Raw genomic sequence first — 21440 nt, forward strand, 5'->3', positions numbered from 1 at the left:
CGATAATAACACTATTCTTTTGAGTTATTTAATTTTTAAATGGAGAAAAAATAATACTAACTCGTTATTATTTATTTGTAGATTAGCTCACTATTCTACTAATTCAACTAAAAATTAAATTAACTACTGTTTTTAAACTTAAAATTAACTCTATTCTTATTTTATTCTTTGTTTCATCCAATCCAATCATACCGTTAAGAAGATCCAGACTTGTATAAAAGCAAGTCGAATTATGGTGGACTAATCTAACCGAACCCAAACGAATACAATGATCGGTAACCAACTGAAACTTCATCTGAAACCCCAAATCCCAATCAAAACCACAGATCTAATTCCAGATCAAACCATAAAACCCTCGATCTCCATCTCGATCGCGCGTCCATTCAAGCTCAGATATCCATCTCTTTGTCTCGCCTCGTTGAATCCGATCCAGACTCCTCCGATCACCCCCGTCGAGATGGCTTTGACACGGCGAATAGGGATGGCCACGGTGGCTCTGATCGCCTTCGCCACGGCCGCCTTCGTCGCAGCTCCCGCCGACGCGGCCAAGGAGAAGAGAGCCTTCATCAGAAGCACTGTCAAAGGGCACGACATTGTTATCTTCTCCAAGTCGTACTGTCCGTACGTCTCTCTTTCTCACACACACACTGCTGAGCGATATAAATTAGGGATCTTCGTTTTTATCATAGATTAAGTTTGTGATTTAGGTTTATTAAATGTTTAATCTCGTCAATGTGATCATAGTTTACTACCTAATAGTCCATGTCATTTAAAATTTAACTTTTAGAGATAGATCAAAACTGAAGGCAAATTAGGGATGTAAACGGTCGGATATGGATCAGATAGTGGTCTTACTGTATCGGTATCCGTTATATTTTTTTGGATACGGATATGGATATGGATAGTCTCAAATATGGATATGGGTCGGATATTAAATGTTACGGATACGGATCGGATATCGGACGGATACGGATATCGGACGGATACGGATATTTTTCACAATTAACTTGTTGGTTGCAAAACATTTATTATATTATTAAAATATTAGTCACTAAGGATATCATAGTGTTATATTGTTTATCAAAATATATATTTATATGCAATTTAATAAACTATTGGTACAATATGCAATTTAATAAATCAATTTAAGAACATATAACACATTTGTTGTGGTTTAAAAGTGTAAACGGTCGGATACGGATAGTTAAAAGTCTTACTGTATCCTTATCCGTTATAATTTTTTGGATACGAATACGGATACGGATTGGATAATTTAGATAATTTTCCGGATTCGGATCCGGATGAAATCGGATAATATCCGATCCATTTACACCCCTAAGGCAAATGCTCTTCTGTCACATATTATATTTGTAGGTATTGCAAGAGAGCAAAGGGTGTCTTCAAGGATTTAAATGAGGAGCCTTTTGTTGTTGAGCTTGATCAAAGGGGTATGATGAATTCTTTTTTTTACGAAATTTGAAATCAACTTTGATTGAGCTTCAATCTGCCCAAAACTTGCCTTACCTATTTGCAGCTATTCCAACTACAACCAACTGAATAAAATATTAGCCTAAAATTTTGTTGAGCTAAACACAAAACAGGACATGAGATAAATGGTAGAAGGGTTACAATTGCATAACTTAACTCATTCTAAGACGGATATCTTATTTTATTGCAATGAATGAGTTTGAAATTATTATTATTCAGAGGATGGTAGTGAAATTCAAGATGCTCTCCTTGAAATTGTTGGCAAGCGAACTGTACCTCAAGTATTTATTAAAGGAAAGCACTTGGGTGGCTCTGATGGTAATCGATTACTCTTTCTTTCCTCATTTTTGTTGATTGTCCAATAATTAAATTAGAGATGTGGGAAATTTTAAGTGTGCCCCTGATTTTTCTCATTTCTGATTTGGGTATATGTGATGGAAAATGATAGATGGATGAGATTATTTTTGTATCAGTTGGCTGGATAATTAAATTAATAATTGGAAGTTTTGTAGGTAGACAATAAAATATTTGCTTAACTTCTCTTCATTATTTACAATAATCTAAGCAATAATGTTTTTGCCATGTACTTCAGCCACAGTTGAAGCTTATGAAAGCGGCAAGCTAAAGGAACTGCTCGACCCGAAAGATGATCTCTGAATGTTAGGGCTCTTCTATCAGTGACTTTGCATGGTCGAACATCAACATTTAGTTTCAATTTTCAACAATATTTATGAAAAAAAAAATAAACAATTAATTTTGTGTGACTTTTGCATTTCAAAAGGTTGAGTTCTGTTAGCATTTTATATATGAAATGTTTGGATATCTTCTCTGGATGTTCATTAATTTATGTTGGTTACCATCTGGTACAAATTCGGTTAGTGGTTGCTAATTGCAATCAAGCAATCAGCGAACTGAACTGTAGACCATCTGTGAAGAGTACACATTCCCTTCTTTGGTTGCTTAAATGCTTGATTGCAGTTATCTGCCCTGAATTTGGATTAGATCTAAGTAAAAATTTCATGTACACCCAACAAAAGTCTCAAATTATCAAGTGCACCCTGAAAGCTAGAAATAATGGTAAATATTTGTGGCCACGCTTCCCTCATTTCCTATATCCATATTTTGAAGGGCAATGGAGATAATAATTATTTTTTCAGCGCTGTACGTAATATTATCTTCTGTAGTTTGGATGAAACACGGAGTTAGTGATCAATAAATTGAATAGAGAGCATTGTATCTTTGAATGATCAATAAATTGAATATTACAGTTTACTTACACTTATATTTAGGATCATTAATGTAAATCGGACAACTTTTATTGAGTTTCGGACCGATTTTACTCCAATGCCCATTGAGTTCAGATCCAGTAAAGAAACTCAATTGTTGGGTTTTAAATCGGGACTATCCAATTTGAATCCGTGATAATTCATCCAAAGTGAAGCGCACATATCCGAGCAACGAATCTGAATCTCAAAGTAATCTCGAGCGACGAATTCGAATTGGACGGTCTCGATTTGAAATCCATAAGTTGGGTTACTTAAGGGTTATTTCAGATCGAGTAAAGTAACCCCATGCCCATGCCCATTGGACTCTCTTTCTTCTTGGGTTAGATCACATGTTAATGGTCATTGTAGACACAACATGTGTGACATTCTTTCTATATATTTTATTGATGAATATTCTTTCAAATTATATTGTAAACATTAAATTAGAACATATACCAAATTTATTGATTGGTTCAATGATAGCAATAATCTCATTTTTTTATTATCACTTTGGGATATTAGAGGGATCGAATATAGAATGCATGTTGCGAAAACTATTGATTGATTCAACAATAGCAATAATGTTATTTATTTTTATTTTTCTATTATTGTGAGATATCATAACTATCAAATAAAAGAGTGGTTATAAAAATAAGAATTACTTTCACCAAATATTATATTAATGTTGTTATTGATTTATTTATTTTTATTCCTTTTTTTCATGAAAATCGATATTGATTTTACTGCTACTACTTGTTTTGATTGAAGAAAAAACACATTCGTATTGTAATTTACAATAAGATAAAATGTATAAATAAAATTTTACTAAAATAATTTTCTAGTTTACAATAATAATTGTAGATTGAACATCAAATAACATTAAATTAATAAATTTTAATTTGATAGATTCACCAGTATAGTAGGAAATGGGTATGTTTTGCAAAGAAAAGTTTACTCGCAGTATCTGGTATTTATAATACAAACCGCTGGAATTGTTCACATAGGAAATGGGTGCGTTTTGCCATTATAAATTTTCTCATAATAATAGCATATTTCAATTCATGAGGAAGTGGAAATGGATATTAGACTAAATTTTAAGGTTACATCTTTTTTATTCGCATCAATATTCGTACGTACTTAATTTGTCTGAATTTTGAAATGGATTGAACATCTCTGAACTAATATCGAACTGAATTTGATCTGATGTTCATCAGACTGCCCTCAATTCCGTTGAAAGAGTTCTTCTTTTGATACCTCAAATAAGCAGTTTGCTTTTTAAAGACAGTCTGTTCTGAAGTTACTTAGCCGATGAAATATCAGGACTACTAAATATTACGCATATTTTTTTGGATCCAATCCTCTATTTGTCAAGAGGAGATCTCAGCCATTCATTTTATAAATCTCACTCACTTATCAAAACAGATCTCAATCTCAGCCTTTAATAAATGATTTTGATTTTATACATCTGTTTCATGTTGTCAAACGTGTAAAAATCTAAATTTAGTGAGTTATATCCATGCTACATACAATGCCACACAGAAATTGTATCACTGAATCTCATTTTCTCTCTTTATTTTCCACGCGTTTTCTCCTTTTTCCACGCGCCAATTCAGGATGCTGGTAGCAAACGAATAGCAAGGAACCAAATCTGCTGCGATTTCAAAGAATCACAGGGATCCTGAGATTCTACATCTACCCTTTCATTTGCTTTGAGATTCGTGTAAACTTCTCTCAAGGTTCGTAGATTCCAAAAAATGAATGGTAAGATCTGGAATTGCAGGGACCCTGCGATTCTTTAGAATCACAGCAGATTTATTTCTAGCAAATGAATATGTTGTCAGATGGGAAATGACAAACTTACAAGGAGCTCCTTGTTTTTCTTCTTATTTGCGAAATGATGGATAGTGGCAGTTAGATGTAATTATAGATTTCAGTTTATCTTTCCTTTTAATTTAGAGGCTTATTTTCAATTTCTAAGTTTCTCTTTTATGCACTGTAATTGTTTGAACTATATCGTTTAATGCAATATACCTACGGGTCTTTTTTAAAAAAAATGTCATGCTTTAGTATTATTTCATTTTATTATATGTTCTGAGTTCTTTGTTATTAATATAGATTGTTTTATTATATTATTCATGTAGATTATAATATTATTCAATTGTCTTTTATTAATTATATTAAATTTCAATGTCTCTACTTTCAATTTTTCTTGAATATTTTTAGGATAAAATACTAACATTCTTGTTTGCTTTCATTATTAACTCTACATGATTATGCAATCAATTTTTAAATTAATTACATTTTAAAAAATAATTAAAATAATATTTCAATTCCGTTGCAACGCACGGACACTTGACTAGTATTTAACAATATATGCTTAGCGGTTTAATCTCTATTATTAATAGATTGCATGTTCGTGAATTGGACTTCAAATTTACGAAAAGACATGATTTTGACCAAGTTTCTGTTCCTTAAATTTATCAAATCCAACAACATAGAGAAAAAAAGAATGTCTAATTGCAATTCACAATGGATCCCATGATTTAGGGAATATATTGGTTTCATATACCTTTTATTTGAATCAGAGAATTTCAAATGGTCCCAAATATAATGTTATTGCCTTCTAAATGTTTAAACCTTCTCAAAATGTCAACAAATTTTATGTAAAGAAAAAAAAAAGGGTTTTCTTATGTCATGAAGGGTTGGTTTGTGAATGAGAAACTTAGCTTCATACATGTCATCAATCTTTATTGCTTCTTTATAGAAGCTTCAACAGTTTAATGAAAAAAAAAGATTCGCATTCCAACCTTCTAAATTGTTGTTTTGACACTCGAGTTTGTGGCAGGAAGATAAATCGGGTTTGAGGAAAACATGGTAACGGTGAGGAGCGGCAAAGTGAGGTAGGCATTAGAGCAAAACTGCAATATGGTCCAAGGAACTTGTTACCAGGAACCAGGAACGGTTTGTCCAAAGGAAGAACAAAAGAAAAGAAAAGGACTGATGCTGGTAAAAATATCTTGTACGATCAGCCGATCAGATCATATCAGATTGGACAGCAACAGTCATCAAATGTCTCTAAAGGCAAAATCCTGAAAAAACAATAGGAACAACACCGTATCAGAGATTATAACACCCACAAGAGACCAAAAAGCTGCAAAACAACATGAATTATATATTTTCTTAAAAAAAAAAATCTTTTGTTTAACAGTTTCTGAATGATCCAACAAAACCTCAAAATTTGTGTATGCCTATTTGACATCCCGCTGTAAAATCTCAAAACAAAGGTATACCTAATCTTATGAAATTTAAGATTTTTAGTTGTTCTGTACATGAGAAATTGCCAAAGAATAACATTTAGATAGAGAATCAAGGATCCCTCAGAAAAGCCTAGTTTCCACATGTGTGAAATCTTACTTCCTCGACCTCAGAAGTATAATATTATGAGGGAGCCGCTGAGAATTCATAATTTTAATACTTAAGATTACTAAATCGTTCATCACGGGGATCCATTTAACAACAAAAATAGTTCCACAAAAAAAAAAAAATCAAATCAAATCTCCATTAAAATAATAATTTCTGAGTGTACTCTAAAATTTCAACAAATCATATATTTTCCTTCTTAAAAAAAGAAGCAACACAAATGTGCTAGTAAAATACAATTATCCTTACTTCCTCCTCTCTGACTGTAATAATTAGGAAGAGAATTTCTTTGCAAGGGCACAAATGACGTTCCAAAAAATGAATAAGAATGACACTGAAATCGTTATTTCACTAAATACACAAAAAACACTTTAGTTTACATACCTGACAACAAATTCACCGAAACTGACCAAATCCACCATTTCCACCACCACTCATGCCACCATATCCACCTCCACGACCACCCTGATATCCACCAGGAGCCCCACCACCACCATATCCACCTCCACCACGACCAAAGCCGCCACCACCACCACCACCATATCCACCTCCTCCACCACCACCATATCCTCCTCCACCACGACCAAAGCCACCGCCGCCACCATATCCACCTCCACCACGACTAAAACCGCCGCCACCACCTCCAGCAATGCCGGCAGCCTCCTGGCGCTCCCATATTTGTTCATTCTTCTCCTCCTTCATCTTCTGAACAATCTGCAGTATCTTTGGGTTGGAGAAGCGCTCATTGACAAACTTCTTCTCCTCACGTTGTATCTCATCGATGGGACATGGGTACGGGTTCTCAGGAGGCCTCTTGCCCCGCAATTTGCATATTGCCTTTAACTCTTTGTATGCCTTCATCTTCGCCTTCTTTTCAGCTACGAATTCCATCTGCATACAGATTAATATGTTTCTTTTCTTATCTTGGCAAACTACACCTAAAATTTAGAGGTCGAGCAAGAACAATGAAGATGAATAAGTCTTCTTCAAAATCTCTTTTTCTATCACTGGTAAGTGGTAACAGAAGACTCATTTGAACCATTTTTATTTGTTAACTTCTCACCAAATATCATACAGCAACAAAAGACATGATGTGTGTGCAGTACTGCATTAATATACTGATCTATGTATTTATTATTTGGGAATCAAAATAATGACCTAATCATCACAATTACAGTAAAATGTTGGGAATAATCTGGCAAAATCATAATTGGATCAATTACCTCAGCAACTGCCACAGCTTCTTGTTCACCAACACCTTGTTTTGTCAGTTGTAATACACGCCATGCAAATATACGTGCAGCAGGCGGGTCAAATTCACTTAATCTGTTAAAATATAGAAATGATAAGAGCATTGCAAAATTGAAAATTGTAAACTAACTAGCAGTTAGTTGCATGAAACAAAAGGAGAAAGGAGAAAGGAAGAGTAGAGGAAATTAATTACCTAATAGCATCATGATACCCAGAAGATTTGTAGTGCTTGAGAAATAATCTGACATAATCATCCTCTTCCAATTCTATCTTCTTTATCTTTGCATCAGGTCTAGGAAATGTCACTGGTGGTGCTCTGTTACCAAATTTGGATCAAAACCCTAAATTAATTAAAAGTCACAAGAGAAGAGAAGAGAAGAGAAGAGAAGTTGGGGCAGGGCAGAGCAGGGCATTACTTTTCCATGGCTTTGAGCCAGGGTGGCGTCGCCATGGCATATCCCTTCACCAGCTTCCTCACCCTTGTCAGCAAATCTCCTCTCATCAACGACATTTTCTTTTTTCGTCGGAAACGTTTCAAGCCGCCGCAAACCTCTTATTAGCTTTTCAGGGTTTAGAAAATATTTGGGCCCAAGCCCAAATTTTATTTATTGGGCCGGGTAACTTTTTAGAATGCCTATTCGGCCATATAAAGGTCAGACAGACGAGAATGCAAATTAAAAGGAAAAAAAGATGAACTATTAAGCCTCAGTTACCGAATAGCTAAACCAAACAATCCAAATCTAGTGACAGAATCACTAAACCAGTTCAATTCAGTGAAATACCTGGAGAAGAAGAGACGGTGATGTGCTGGAAGGAGAGAGACGACTTCGGACAGTGGAGAGGAGCCACTTGAGAGGCACCGGAGGAGAGACGATCGATCGAATTTGGAGAAGAGACGGCTATGATTTTGGTTAGGTTAGGTCTAAATGAGGGATACGCATCTACTATTATTCTTGTGCATGAACATTCCTGCCTTTTCAAATCCAACCATTGAATTATTTCGAGATGCGTGCACATAAAAGTTATGTAAAAAAAGTCGCTTTGAGATTCATTCCCGAAAAAAAATTGAATGGTTGGATTCAAAAAAACAAAAATAGCAGAATTACTGTTTACGGAAAGGAAAGAAAATAGCAGCAGATTTGATTCCTGAGAGAAGCGATAATTTGAGTTGGCCTTACCCTTACGAATTGATCACATCTACTTGGATTTTAATTTTGAACTCTTCGACTTTGAAAAATGTAAATCAAAGAACTCTTTGACTTTGGGCTCGGCTATGAATATATAAAGTAAAAATGTAAATCCAAAGAGCATGGGCTTTCGTTTTAGTGCATGTGACCCTGAGCTTCGTTTTCCGGCCTTGTCTACAAAAATTAAAGTTAATTTGCTGTAGACCCAACTCAGTTTCATTAATTATTTGCATTTTAATTTTGATACTAGCTTATACTTCCAGGTTGTCCCAATTCAAGCATCTAAAGGACCTCATATAGAAAACATATTTAAAAATGAATTAGTTTTTCATATTTTCTATTTTTTTTTTCTTTTATTCCTTTATTTTTATTGTATATAATTAGTTTCTTTTTGGAATCAAAAGTATTTTTATTTACCAAATTTTTTCTATGTTTTTAATACAACACATGCTTCTATAAAAAAAATCCGAGTTTTTGAACCAATTCAGTCTGATTAATCCAATTATGATTTCACGGTCAAGTGATGGAGTCCGACTCTAATTCTGATTTTGCGAACTATTCAAAAAAAGTCTCTGTAAATTACGTTTTATGTGGGATTATGAAAGTGGAGATGTCCTAGGAGACAATATTGTTCAAATTATAGATGACCTTTGTCAGCCATTTATAATTCAATTGGCATCTGTTTGTGATCTCCAATTATTAATTAATTATTATTTTTAAGTTCTACTTCTCTGATAAGAACTGAAGAGAACTAAAACAGCTTAATTCAATTTGGGCTGGGCTTCTTAGGCCTTCTCTCTCTCTCGTGTTATCTCATGAATCCTCATTTGGGCCGCTTGTGCTGCTGCTACTTCAGAATGAAATATAATTTTCTAACTATTTTGAAAATAAAGAAAAAGAATAATCTTATAATTATTTTGTAGTTGAAGTATAATTGCAGAAGCTCATTTTTACAATTATTCTTTGTTAGGGGTCATGGCATTGGCAGGGTGTACTGTATCATGCGATAGATTGACCCCAGAATCGTGTGATATATATAGTTGTTTTGCCATTATAATTTTGGCAGCGATTACATAGTAAGTACATAATTAATCGAGGCGGGTCAAATATAAAATATATATTATCCAACTGGGTCCGTCATGTTTTAATAAGAATACCTTTTTTCTTCATACGTAAGGTGCCAATGGATATTCATAATCTAATTAACCGATCATAATTCGCTAGCATGTATAATAGTAAGAAATTGTAAATTGTCTATAGTTAAGTTAATAGTAAGAAATTGTTGCAACTTACAATGAATTAAATTTAAGTCGTGTTCTCCTGAGGCTAATATGACACTAGTGTTATATCAAACTAAATAACACCACATCTTAAACCCTTAGATCTGCTTTAAGATTCGTACTATCCGTTTTTACTGTTCAAGCACTTCATTTTGTACGAATCTTAAAGCAGATTTAAGGGTTTAAGATGTGGTGTTATTTAGTTTGATATAACACTAGTGTCATATTAGCCTAACTCCTCAATCAGTACTTTTATAAAATAAAATAACAAGTTTTTTTTTATGCAAATATTTTACTACTCTTACGTATAAATTCCGAAATATAATCCGAAACTAATTTAAAATCCACCAAAATAACAATAAATACGAATTCATATTTAAATATTTAAATTATAAATTGAATATAAATTTATATATATATATATATATATATATAGGGTCCGGCTAATTTGTTGTCGGCAGCATTTCTGCCGGAGGTGCTGCCGCCCCTTTTTTATTTTGTGATATCCAAACAATAAATTCAAACCGTTAGATGTTTAATCTATATTATAATCTACTTGGATACAAAATTTTACATTTTTTGGAATTTTTGTACTATTTATTAAGCTGGTTTGAAAACCGCTGATTTCAATGCTGCAGAAATTTACTGAAAACAGCGGTTTTCAAACTAGCTTAATAAATAGTAAAAAAATTCCAAAAAATATAAAATTTGGTCTCCAAATAGATTATAATATAGATTAAACATCTAACGGTTTGGATTTGTTGTTTGGACATCACAAAATAAAAAAGGGGGCGGCAACACCTTGGACAGAAATGCTGCCGGCAGCAAATTAGCCGGACCCTATATATATATATATATATATATATATATATATATATATATATATGAGGAGGGATCAAGTTACAACAATTTTTGAGTTACAACAAGTTACCACAACTATTTTTTATATTTTCAAAGTCCAAATCGTCGATCCAAACCGTTAGATGTGATCTCCACAATAAAATGTGCTTGGAGACCAAATTTTACATTTTTTAAATTTTTTTTACTATTTATTAAGATGGGTACAAAAACTAGTCAAATTCAGACCATTGAATTTTGTACCCATCTTAATAAATAGTAAAAAAAATTCAAAAAAAGTAAAATTTGATTTGGAAGCACATTTTATTGTGGAGATAATGTTGAATGGTTTGGATCAACGATTTGGACTTTGAAAGTGTAAAAAATGGTTGTGGTAACTTGTTGTAACTTGATCCCTCCTCTCTATATATATATACTAGTATCATGTCCGTGCGTTGCAACGAGGATATATTATATGATTGAATAGAATACGAATAGATCTTTTTGTTTGACATTCACACAAAATATAAAATATATATTTAAATAAAAATAAAAGACACAAATGAAGAAAATGAAAATTCAAATAATAAATAACAATAAAAGAAACAACAACAAATGAAAAAAAAGGATAAAATATAACATGAAAAAAAAAATGAAGTATTATTGCGATTTAATATCTAATTTTTTTCACAATCAAGACATGTCATTAAACAATTTAGAGGATAAATGATCTGTAAAGAAACAAAATTGGAAAAGATTTAATTAAACAATTCAAATAAGAATTTTTTCTACATGTATATTATTGATGGAAGTTATTTTAACATGGAAATTTTTCAACATAACATTTCTCTACACAAAAGTTCTAGATACTCTTCATTTTCTCTCCAAATTAGAAAGGTGTGATTGTTTCCATCAGCACAAGATCTGTTATTCATCTATTCACAAAGATACAGTAGCTCTAAATAAAATTTGGAAAGATATAATTGTTTATATTTTCATTTTCGAAACTATAGAGGAAGAGGAGAAATGAAACGGAAAAAATAGAGAAATAAGAAACTAATTTGATTGCAACAATCAAAGATAGTTGTAAGGAGAAAACAGATCGCTAGAATTTCATTCAATTTAATATGACAAACCATGTAGGAGTATAGGGATTCATTTAATTTTATGGAATCAAACCTTTCAGTGCAGCAAAAACTTTTGACGAACCCTATTAATACTCTCATGCAGCAAAAAGTGTATATCCATCTCAACCTTTCCATGAAGTACATACATGAATTTGCATATTGCTTCACCAAATATCGAAATCCATTATTCCGATATATAGGTCTAAAAAAATAAAAGCATTTTGTCAGATTTCTATGACAAGAAGAACATTTTGCAAACAATTCACTGATATTTCTCTTTTCTTTTTCTTAAAAAAAATATTTTATAACTCAAAACAAAAGCTTTTGCATATCTAGGCATCTGTAAAAAAATATAATTTATAAATAAAAGGAGGTACATTTAACCAACTTATATAGAGTGATAAGGACTTAGATATGTATATATATACTAGCAAGGTAGGTTCTAGGAGAAACTTTCGGGGAGGTAAGCTAAACTTAAATATATGTGTATGAATTTGTGCTTTTAGTTGTAATAGCCTATAATTTATACCAAGGCGCAATTAATTTCTCCTCAATTTTTTTTGTAAAAGTTGTTTTATTCTAAGGATGACACTGACATAAAATTTTTAATAAAATACTTGCTCACCATAGGATGGAAATAATATACTCGAAAGTTTTAGATATTTTTTATTTTCTCTCCAAATCAAAAATGTATGATTGTTTCCATCAGCATAAGAATTGCTATTCATATATTCACAAAGATACAGTACCTCTAAACAAAATCCAAAAATATATGATTGTTTCCATTTTCATTTTCAAAACTACAGAGGAAGAGGAGAAATGAAACGGAGAAAATGGAGAAATAAAGAAATAATTTGATTGCATTAATCAAAGATAGCTGTAAGGTGAAATAAGGAAACATATTGCTTGGGATTCATTCAATCCTAATGTGACAAATCATGTAGCAGTCTGTGTGGCGACTATGTTTTTAATTAAATTTAGGCTTCTATACATAAAATAGATGTATTTAATCAAAAGATGACAACTTATGTAATTGGAGGGTTGATATTTAATTTGAAAATCTATCTTTCAATCTGAGCCGTTGGCAGATCAGGACAACTACGTGCATAATATAAGAATGGAGATATATATATATAGTAAGGCTACGCTACTTCGTGAATTAAACGGGTTGTTTTAATTCGCGCTCATATCTCTAGTTTCGAAGTCCAAATAGCCGATCAAAACCGTTAGATGTTTAATCTATATTAAAATGTGCTTGGAGACCAAATTTTACATTTTTTGTAATTTTTTTACTATTTATTAAGATGGTTTGAAAATCACTGTTTTTATTGAAATTATGCACCATTAAAAAACAACGATTTTCAAACCATCTTAATAAATAGTAAAAAAATTTCAAAAAATGTAAAATTTGGTCTCCAAGCACATTTTAATATATATTAAACATCTAACGGTTTGGATCGGTTATTTAGACTTCGAAATTAGAGATATGAGCGCGAATTAAAACAGCCCATTTAATTCGCGAAGTAGCGTAGCCTTACTCTCTCTATATATATATCTTATAATTTTGAAATGTATTATTATGTTAGAATTTGATCCAAATCATATTCATTGAAAGCTCTAACGTGTATGAAGCATGCACGCCAAGTCGGATCACATGTTAACAACCCTAAGAGCATTTGTATCCTTGAAATTCAACTGAGTTTAATTGTTAATCACTTTTTAAAAATTAAGGTCTCTAAAGTTTCTAACTCTCATATTTCTGAAACTTATTTTAGAGTTTCTATTAAACCACATCAGCAACAAATTTAAAAGGAGAAATAATTTGAGTCAATTATTTGATCAACATGGAGTTTATAAACAGTTTCTTAATAAAAAAAACTTAGATGCTCTAAATCCTAAGCATATTCACATGTTATAAATAAGTGCTTGCTTCTTAGTATAAAAGAAGCGAAATGTCGCATGAAATCTAACTAAATCAAAATTAGTATGGTGTAGTTCCATTCAGCTCCCAAAATTGCCATTGAGAGAAAAAAAAACCTTCACCCTCCCCGTGGAAACAAAGATCAAATTACAAACAAACTGTAATATTGAACTAATATGATGCGCCTGCTTTATCTCTACCTTGCAAAACAAGAGTCGCGTAAATAAGCTCATTCCAGGTATCAGGCACGCCAGGTAAGCACCAATGACTACAATCCTGTTTTTTCCTAGAAACCTTCTTTTGCGCATTTTTCAGAAGCTTTCCATAAATAGAAGGATGGCCATCTTTTCTATAATTTGTTAGTTTAGTGACGTTTAATAAGATTACAGGAAAGCGCATTTTATGAATGGCTTCTTGAACTATTCTCATTTTTATGGGATAACTGTTGATTATTGGTCCTGAGAGAATTGGGCTTTGCTCACCATTGCATGAGCCGCCTGAATCCCAGTCACCACCCCTGAGTAAATAAATTAAGAGTCTGTAAAAAACTTGGAATTTGATTGATGGTTTTCAAATGAAGAGTTCAGTGTTTTCTCTAGATAATGATTTTCAAAAAGACATCCAAATATACTCTTTTCTGGGCTTAATTTAACACTATTGCAAATTACAACTATTTGAAAGATAATTATTCACAAAAAAAAAAAAGGAGAAAACAAAAGAACACAAGAGTAACAGGTTCAGTGTGTATCAAGCCTTTCTTCAGGCTTTTCATTTCGCAGTAGACAGATTTTGTCTTTCTTAAAAAATAAACAAAAACAAATAGAAAAAAAGTTAGGAAAACCTGAAATGAGCGGTAGAGTAACCACGGTAAAAGACAGTGGTTTTGGTGGGGTCCAAGTTTCTGTCAATCCACTGTCCCCAAGTTCTGATAGCTCTTCTATAAGCTTCCACTGCATCAAATTTCGGATATAACACACCTCCCTCCTGATAATAGTTCTTCCTGATAAATTACTTGTTAGTTATTATGCTCAAACCATATTCAATTTAGGAGAAATTGAATAGAATATTGGTCAGACAAACCATATTCAATATAGTATTTGATCTAACATGAAGAATTGGTACTCTACATCTCTGGTCCTATTACAGTTTAGTGACATTTGTTGTGCTTTAACTAAATGTCACTTTACAAGTTCAAGGATTGAAAAGGTGCATTTGGAAAAACAAAAATTCAAGTTTCTTTAGAAAAAAAAAGGTGTTATCTAATTGCAATTACCCCTTTGCAGTCTTTCCATGGGTCCACCAATGGCCAGTATTAAATATTAAAAAATCAGCCCTTTTCCATCTCTTAGCTGACTTGTCAATTTGGTCTATTGAGAGGGTTGGATTTGAGTTACCAAGCCGATTGATTCGTGTTCCTTCCCTGACGAGATAATGGGAGCGCACAAACTCCACCGTGCAGTCATAATCCTGCTCAAATCCACAAAAGAAATAATAAAATAACAGATAAAACTAAAAGATGAAAAAATATGAGAAATTTTATGTGTTTTCCTACAAAGAGTCAAACTATCACATTGAGTTTGCAAATGCTTGTAAAATATCAACTCTGGCCTTCTATTGTCTTAGAAAACAAATAACCAAACTATCTGTTCTAATAACATCTTTTCAGAGAGAGAGAGAGGCGGTAGTATTTTAGACTTTCCTTTGTTAAGGTTTAGGGTATGAAATAGTGACAGAGAGGTATATTAAGTAACGACATGTGACCACAAAAATCTATACTCTCAAAAATGTGTACTACATCAGAAAAGACATAATATGTCAGCTATTGGTGGTTTGCAATGTATATGCAGCGAAAATAATATTAGATGATATTGTGAAGCTTGTCAGGTAGGTACATACAAAAAGAAAATGTCTCAAAATTAGAACTTGGGTAAGTTACCACAAACTTGAAAATGAAGTATCCTCGGCCTTTTGTGATCCTATAGCCTCTTGTCTCATACATCTTAGACTTGTCAGGCAAAGCCTCACGTAAAACACAAAGCAACGACTCGAACTGATTTCTGTTCATAGAATCTCCTACCAGCAACAATCTCTTGCCTCTTAACCTTACCAAAAAATCTGTTGCATTCAACCTATCAATCAAGTCATGCTCGTGCCACATAATCATAATATGGGATTGTACTCATGTTAGCCTCTAAGAAACAATTATACTATGCACAAAGCTGTTAGACAAGAGACATCTCATATACTCCTCTACATGGAAAGTATCACATACTGAAGTCCTTTTCCGAATCATGTTAAAGTTCTTAAATTATCTTCTTCTTCTTTTTTCTTTTTTCTTTTTTCTTTTTTCTCGCATGTACAGAGATAAAGAAGTGATGATAAAGGTACATTGTGCATTCTAAAATAAAGGAAGAGAGGCTGCAAGGATATCTTTTGTGTCTTGTAATCTTTTGTGACATTTCCTGCATCACCTACCTATTTAGTGAGTTATAATTATATTTTGACAATTTGCAGGGCTATAAATGAAACTATTCGTGCTGCATTATAACAGAATTGCAATTGGACACAACATCAAGTTTATTCCCCATATTAAATGACAGAGACTGTGTTCATGAATAATAATTAAGACTTAAGAATGAGAAAAGCTAATGCTCACATTGAATTCTTTTTAAAAAGAACCCGAAATAATTCTGTCCCTTTCGTACTAAAGTATTGAGGGTCCCTCGTCCACCAATCACCATATCAGTTATTGACTTTACTAGTGCAATATCAACTACTAAAGCATGATATATTGACAAGTCAAATATTTATCAAAGAATGCAAGACAAGAGAATTGTGTGGTTATTCTTCAAAATGGTCATGTCCCTAATCCAGGTTTGCCTTGCTACGTCAAGAACAAATTCTTTAATGACAATGATAGGTACACCCAAGTTGCCCCAACTTGAGAGCCAACACAAACAAAACATGTCTATATTGGGAGGAGAAGAAATGTATATCACAGGGTATGTGCATTATCGTCTAGATTATTTTATTAGTTTAAACAATTCTCAATTCCCTAAACCATGTTTGGAATACTCTAACATTAAACAATTGTTCATGCATTCCGGTAGAATATATCTAAGTACTACATCCAAAAATTGACATAAGAGAGTTCAAATTAAATATGCCTTGGGCAAACTGAGAATCCCAAAAAATTTAAATCGTCAATTTCTTTTCGTAGTATTATAATAGATTGTCTGCTACTCCATCTTCCCCACGTTCAAATGACATTGTACAATTTATCTTTCTCTTTTTGATGGTACACGCACAGCAAAATTAGTTGAGACATTTTCATTTTTTCTTTTCAATACATTTGTTAAGAGTTATATATGCGAGTAATAAAAGTGATAAAGTTGAGATCTTTGTATGCGTGGTTACCTGGGTAAGGCACAATCGAAAGGCTCCCATCGCCATTTCAAGAAGTCGTCATCGGGCCGTCCATTTTCCATGCACGCAAAGGCCTCGTCGACGTACGGACAGGATTTGGGCGGGTACAGAGGCGTCCGATTGGTCTCGTCTCTGATCCATCTTCCTTCGTATATGTTGCACTTTTTGTTCGTGGTGAAGAGAGGGGGAGAAGAAAGAGATGGAGATGGAGACGGAGAGGGAGAGGGAGAGGAAAACGGAGGCGGAGGGGAGGGGACCGGAATGGAGAGATTGGGTGCGGTGATGGAAATGGAGGAGCGGGAGGAGGTTTGCACAGGAGAGAGCTCAGAAGGAATGTAACGAAAGAAGAAGAGGAAGATGAGGGGGAGTGAGAGTAAAAGGAGGAGGGAGAGGGAGCAGCGAAGGGAGACGAAGGGAGGGGAAGGAAAGGAAGCCATGGCCATGGCCATTGTCATTATTTGGAAAGAAGGAGAGGAAGGTGATGGAATGAATCACAGGAGGAAATGAATGCTGGGCTGGCTTGGCTTGGCTAGCTATTCCGTACGAGGAGAGCAGAAATCCAGATTCTATGTGGCCGATGAATATGATGCACATAGTGTGGTGCATTACTGACTAGCGGTCTGCATAGATTTCTTCATTTTTTTTCAATGTAGTATACTTGCTGGCAAAAACTTTATAAATCCAATGCATATTATGCATTTGTTAATACGTATTTATTTTTATATTTGTACTCATTTGCCAGTCGCCACGGAATTCAGCTTATCAGCTTAATTTGTTAAATGCTTGCACCTGGACCAAACGAAGTAACGAACAGATGAAAAAGGCGGGAAACAGCAGAGATAATGGGTCGGATCTGCTAGACGCAGGCCAGAAGTAGGCCTAATTTATTGAAGATTAATCTAATTCGTCAAATGTAATGATCCTATCCTATATAACCCAAAATGACTCATCTCATTGACGGAGAGTAAATTCATACAATATAAAGGGGTGTTTCTCACTTTTCAGTAATTATCGCAGGATTTGAGAAAATAACAAAGAATCTGTTTGGCAAGACTAGAATACAGTAGACAATATGTTATATTTCTGTCGAATAACAAAAGAAGTGAGTGGAATTGAGGAATTGAGAAATTAGAAAAAGCAGAATTGGATTAGAACTTTTATAGTCAAATCTCTATTTTTTACATTTTGGTCACTCATCTATTTTTTTATGAGTCAATTCTCTATTATAGAAAAAGTGGAATAAAGGAATTAATTTTTCTAAGAGATGGATTAAACTCATTTCCTAATATTATTCCACTCATCCAACCACTGTTATTAAAACCGGACCGGACCGGACGGACGGACCGGAAAAAACCAGAACCGGACCTATTTACGGTTTGATTTGTTTAGATGATCGGATCTGCAACTGAACCGCCAAATATCGGTTTAATTGACCGGTTTTTAGTAAAAATCAGTAACTTGTTCTTGAGAAAAACCGGGTTTTAAACGGGCTCAACTTTTGATACACCTTTTCGGCATTAATTAAGTGAGAGACAAAAAATGCACCGCTATTGCACTAGACTCATCCGTACCGTACACACACCATGTAAAGTTACAAATGTAGGTACTAAGATGGGATTTACACAAAAGACCTTACCCCACGTTTGATTGTTGCCTAAAGCTAAGGAGGTCTAAATTGGTTATTCCAACTTATGCCGGTCTAAATTATTCATGTTTGGTTGAGGCCTAAAGTTAAATCATAGCTTAAACTATTCCTTATTTGGTTAGAGTTGATGGAGGACTAAAGTTTTAAAAGCCTAAAATGGTTAATTATTTCTAATAAGATACTAATTATATAATATTAATATATTAATAATAATTGTAATATATTATATATTATTATAAAATTTATTTAATATATTAACAATATAAATATTAATTATATATTAATAATAATTATTAATAATAAAAAATTAATTGTATAATTATAAATTAATAATAATTACTAATTATATAATCTTATTAAAATAATAATTTAATATATTAACAATATAAAATATTATAATTATATATTAATAATAATTATTAATAATAAGATACTAATTATATAATATTAATATATCAATAACAACTGTAATATATTATAATATTATTATAATAATGATTTACTATATTAAGAATATTAATTATTAATAATTATTAATAATAAGATACTAATTATATGATATTAATATATTAATAACAACTATAATACATTGTAATATTATTATAATAATTATTTAATATATTAACAGTATAACATATTAATTATATAATTACATATTAATAATTATTATGAATAAGAAAATATTAATTATATAATATTAATATATTATTATATGAGATGGGCTACGGTGAGTTGCGAAGTAAAGCGACTATTTTACTTCACGCTCATATTTTGTGATTTTTAAGTTCAAAACGTCGATCCGAACCGTTCATCTTGTTCTCCATATTGAAATGTGCTTGGAGACCAAATTTTACATTTTTTGGAATTTTTTTACTATTTATTAAGCCACTTTGAAAATCGCTGATCTAATGGTCCATAAAATTTTACTGTTTTTTACTGTTCACAGCAAAACAACAATTTTCAAAAATGCTTAATAAATAGTAAAACAATTCCAAAAAATGTAAAATTTGGTCTCCAAGCACATTTCAATATGGATTAAACATCTAACGGTTCGGATCGGTCGTTTGGACTTTCAAAATAAAAATACGGCGTGAAGTAGAAACGCGTTTTACTTCGCAACTCACCGTAGCCCACCTCTTATTATATTATTATATTATTATAATAATTATTTAATATATTATATATTAATAATTATTATTAATAATAAGATACTAATTATATAATATTAATATATTATAATATTATTATAATAATTATTTAATATATTAACAATATAACATATTAATTATATAGTTATATATCGTTAATAAGATACTAATTACACAATATTAATATATTAACAATATAACATAATAATTATTAATAAAAGGATATTAATTATATAATATTATTATAATAATTATTTAATATATTAACAATATAAGATATTAATTATATAATTATATACTAATAATAATTATTAACAATAATATACTAATTATATACAAATAAAATATTATTATAATCATTCAAGTTAGGCCACGAGGTGGAATAAAAATTAAACCACCATGTGAGGTGGCTTAATTTAGGCCGGCCTAAAGATCGGCTTATGCCATCTTAGGCCGACTCATTTAAGGCACATTTGGTGGAATAACGAGGCCTAAACTCCTTATTCCACCATTTAGGCCACAACCAAACATGGTGTTAAGGTTTTAGATATGTTAAACTACTTAATTATGCATGGTATAAAAAGTAAAACTATATTTTTTTTGTATATATCTGTTTCATTTCAAAATAACATATGTTATTATTCTTTATTTGTTGTTATTTTTGTTGAAGCACTATGTCTTTTATTAAAGACATCATATATTATTATTACAAAAAACATTTAGTTATTTTTAATAAAATCACTATATTCATTTTAGTTAGATGTTAAAAATATATATGTGCAAACTTTTATGAATCCTATATAAAAATATTATTATTTTATAACAATATTTTTACATTTCATACATATATAATTATTTAAAAAACCAGCAATTGAACCGGTTGATCCATCGGTCTGACCAGTAAACCGTTGAACCGAAAGTTTACTGGATCGATATCCGGTCCGGTTCTGATAACATTGCTTCCAACAATAACCGAACACAACCAAAATAGTGAGGAATTAAAGTCAATTTCAAATTCCCCTTTTCCTCACTTATCCTCTATTCCAATGATTTACCGAACGGACCCTTCGAAAGAATTCATGTCTACGCTTTCCACAAATTGAATTCACACAAGCAATATTGAAGAAATTTTGGGTAAAGATATTGACATAATTATTTTCACTTTAAGCAGCTCACTGGTCATATTATTTTGTATTTTCTCTATTAATAATGCGTTGCGTAAAGTCAAAATAGTTTTGTTAATATTTTTATTAAAAAAAAATTAGTTGCAAACGTTATCCATCCTTTTATTAATGTTGTTTTTAATTAGTTCTTAGAACAAAATCGGTTTTCTTGTATGAATGTTGAGGTGCAGATAGATTATATTTAATGCATGTCAATAATGTTCATTTAATCCCTTTTTAATTAGGTGCAAATAGGCCCACAATTATGCTTCTTCTATAACT

The 21440-nt window shown here is 32.0% G+C and overlaps 3 protein-coding genes across 8 annotated transcripts; 1 reads left to right on the forward strand and 2 right to left on the reverse strand.

The window, feature by feature from the left end:
• Positions 1–237: 237 nt before the first annotated feature.
• LOC144558373 (glutaredoxin-C8-like) lies at positions 238–2315 on the forward strand. Its single transcript, XM_078307210.1, has 4 exons — positions 238–621; positions 1375–1448; positions 1708–1806; positions 2081–2315. The coding sequence occupies exons 1-4, from the start codon at positions 269–271 to the stop codon at positions 2143–2145; spliced, it is 591 nt and encodes a 196-aa protein (XP_078163336.1). The 5' UTR covers positions 238–268; the 3' UTR covers positions 2146–2315.
• Positions 2316–5393: 3078 nt separating this feature from the next.
• LOC144558747 (uncharacterized) lies at positions 5394–8002 on the reverse strand. Of its 5 annotated transcripts, none has more exons than XM_078307607.1 (6): positions 7841–8002; positions 7618–7740; positions 7397–7499; positions 6785–7064; positions 6558–6721; positions 5394–5842 (listed from the first exon to the last, which is right to left on the reverse strand). In XM_078307607.1, exons 1-5 carry the CDS (start codon positions 7933–7935, stop codon positions 6570–6572), a joined length of 753 nt encoding a protein of 250 aa, XP_078163733.1. In that variant the 5' UTR covers positions 7936–8002; the 3' UTR covers positions 5394–5842; positions 6558–6569. The 5 variants fall into 5 exon arrangements, with proteins under 5 accessions (XP_078163733.1, XP_078163731.1, XP_078163734.1 ...); XM_078307605.1 differs by having other exon boundaries at positions 5396–5842; positions 6558–6724; positions 6767–7064; XM_078307608.1 differs by having other exon boundaries at positions 5398–5842; positions 6558–6676; positions 6767–7064.
• Positions 8003–13767: 5765 nt separating this feature from the next.
• LOC144558782 (protein trichome birefringence-like 5) lies at positions 13768–17692 on the reverse strand. 2 transcript variants are annotated; one of them, XM_078307663.1, is made up of 6 exons: positions 17194–17687; positions 15713–15905; positions 15050–15243; positions 14618–14776; positions 14259–14293; positions 13956–14125 (listed from the first exon to the last, which is right to left on the reverse strand). In XM_078307663.1, the coding sequence occupies exons 1-6, from the start codon at positions 17655–17657 to the stop codon at positions 14088–14090; spliced, it is 1083 nt and encodes a 360-aa protein (XP_078163789.1). In that variant the 5' UTR covers positions 17658–17687; the 3' UTR covers positions 13956–14087. The 2 variants fall into 2 exon arrangements, with proteins under 2 accessions (XP_078163788.1, XP_078163789.1); XM_078307662.1 differs by having other exon boundaries at positions 13768–14293; positions 17194–17692.
• Positions 17693–21440: the final 3748 nt, after the last annotated feature.

Source organism: Carex rostrata, chromosome 8 (genome assembly GCF_964058835.1).
Source record: "Carex rostrata chromosome 8, lpCarRost1.2, whole genome shotgun sequence".
In the NCBI taxonomy this organism is placed as follows: Eukaryota; Viridiplantae; Streptophyta; class Magnoliopsida; order Poales; family Cyperaceae; genus Carex; species Carex rostrata.

Bases quoted from the DNA above. Each gene is read 5' to 3' on its own strand.
- LOC144558747 (XM_078307605.1), bottom strand. From the start codon at position 7,935: ATGTCGTTGATGAGAGGAGATTTGCTGACAAGGGTGAGGAAGCTGGTG. The intron at 7,741-7,840 runs GTAATGCCCTGC...ATTTGGTAACAG, and splicing joins TGGCTCAAAGCCATGGAAAA to AGCACCACCAGTGACATTTC. The intron at 7,065-7,396 runs GTAATTGATCCA...ATCTGTATGCAG, and splicing joins AAGCTGTGGCAGTTGCTGAG to ATGGAATTCGTAGCTGAAAA.
- LOC144558782 (XM_078307662.1), bottom strand. From the start codon at position 17,657: ATGACAATGGCCATGGCCATGGCTTCCTTTCCTTCCCCTCCCTTCGTC. The intron at 15,906-17,193 runs GTAACCACGCAT...CTTGATTGATAG, and splicing joins TTCGATTGTGCCTTACCCAG to GTTGAATGCAACAGATTTTT. The intron at 14,777-15,049 runs GTAATTGCAATT...GTAATTTATCAG, and splicing joins CATGGAAAGACTGCAAAGGG to GAAGAACTATTATCAGGAGG.
- LOC144558373 (XM_078307210.1), top strand. From the start codon at position 269: ATGATCGGTAACCAACTGAAACTTCATCTGAAACCCCAAATCCCAATC. The intron at 1,449-1,707 runs GTATGATGAATT...ATTATTATTCAG, and splicing joins TGTTGAGCTTGATCAAAGGG to AGGATGGTAGTGAAATTCAA. The intron at 1,807-2,080 runs GTAATCGATTAC...CATGTACTTCAG, and splicing joins GCACTTGGGTGGCTCTGATG to CCACAGTTGAAGCTTATGAA.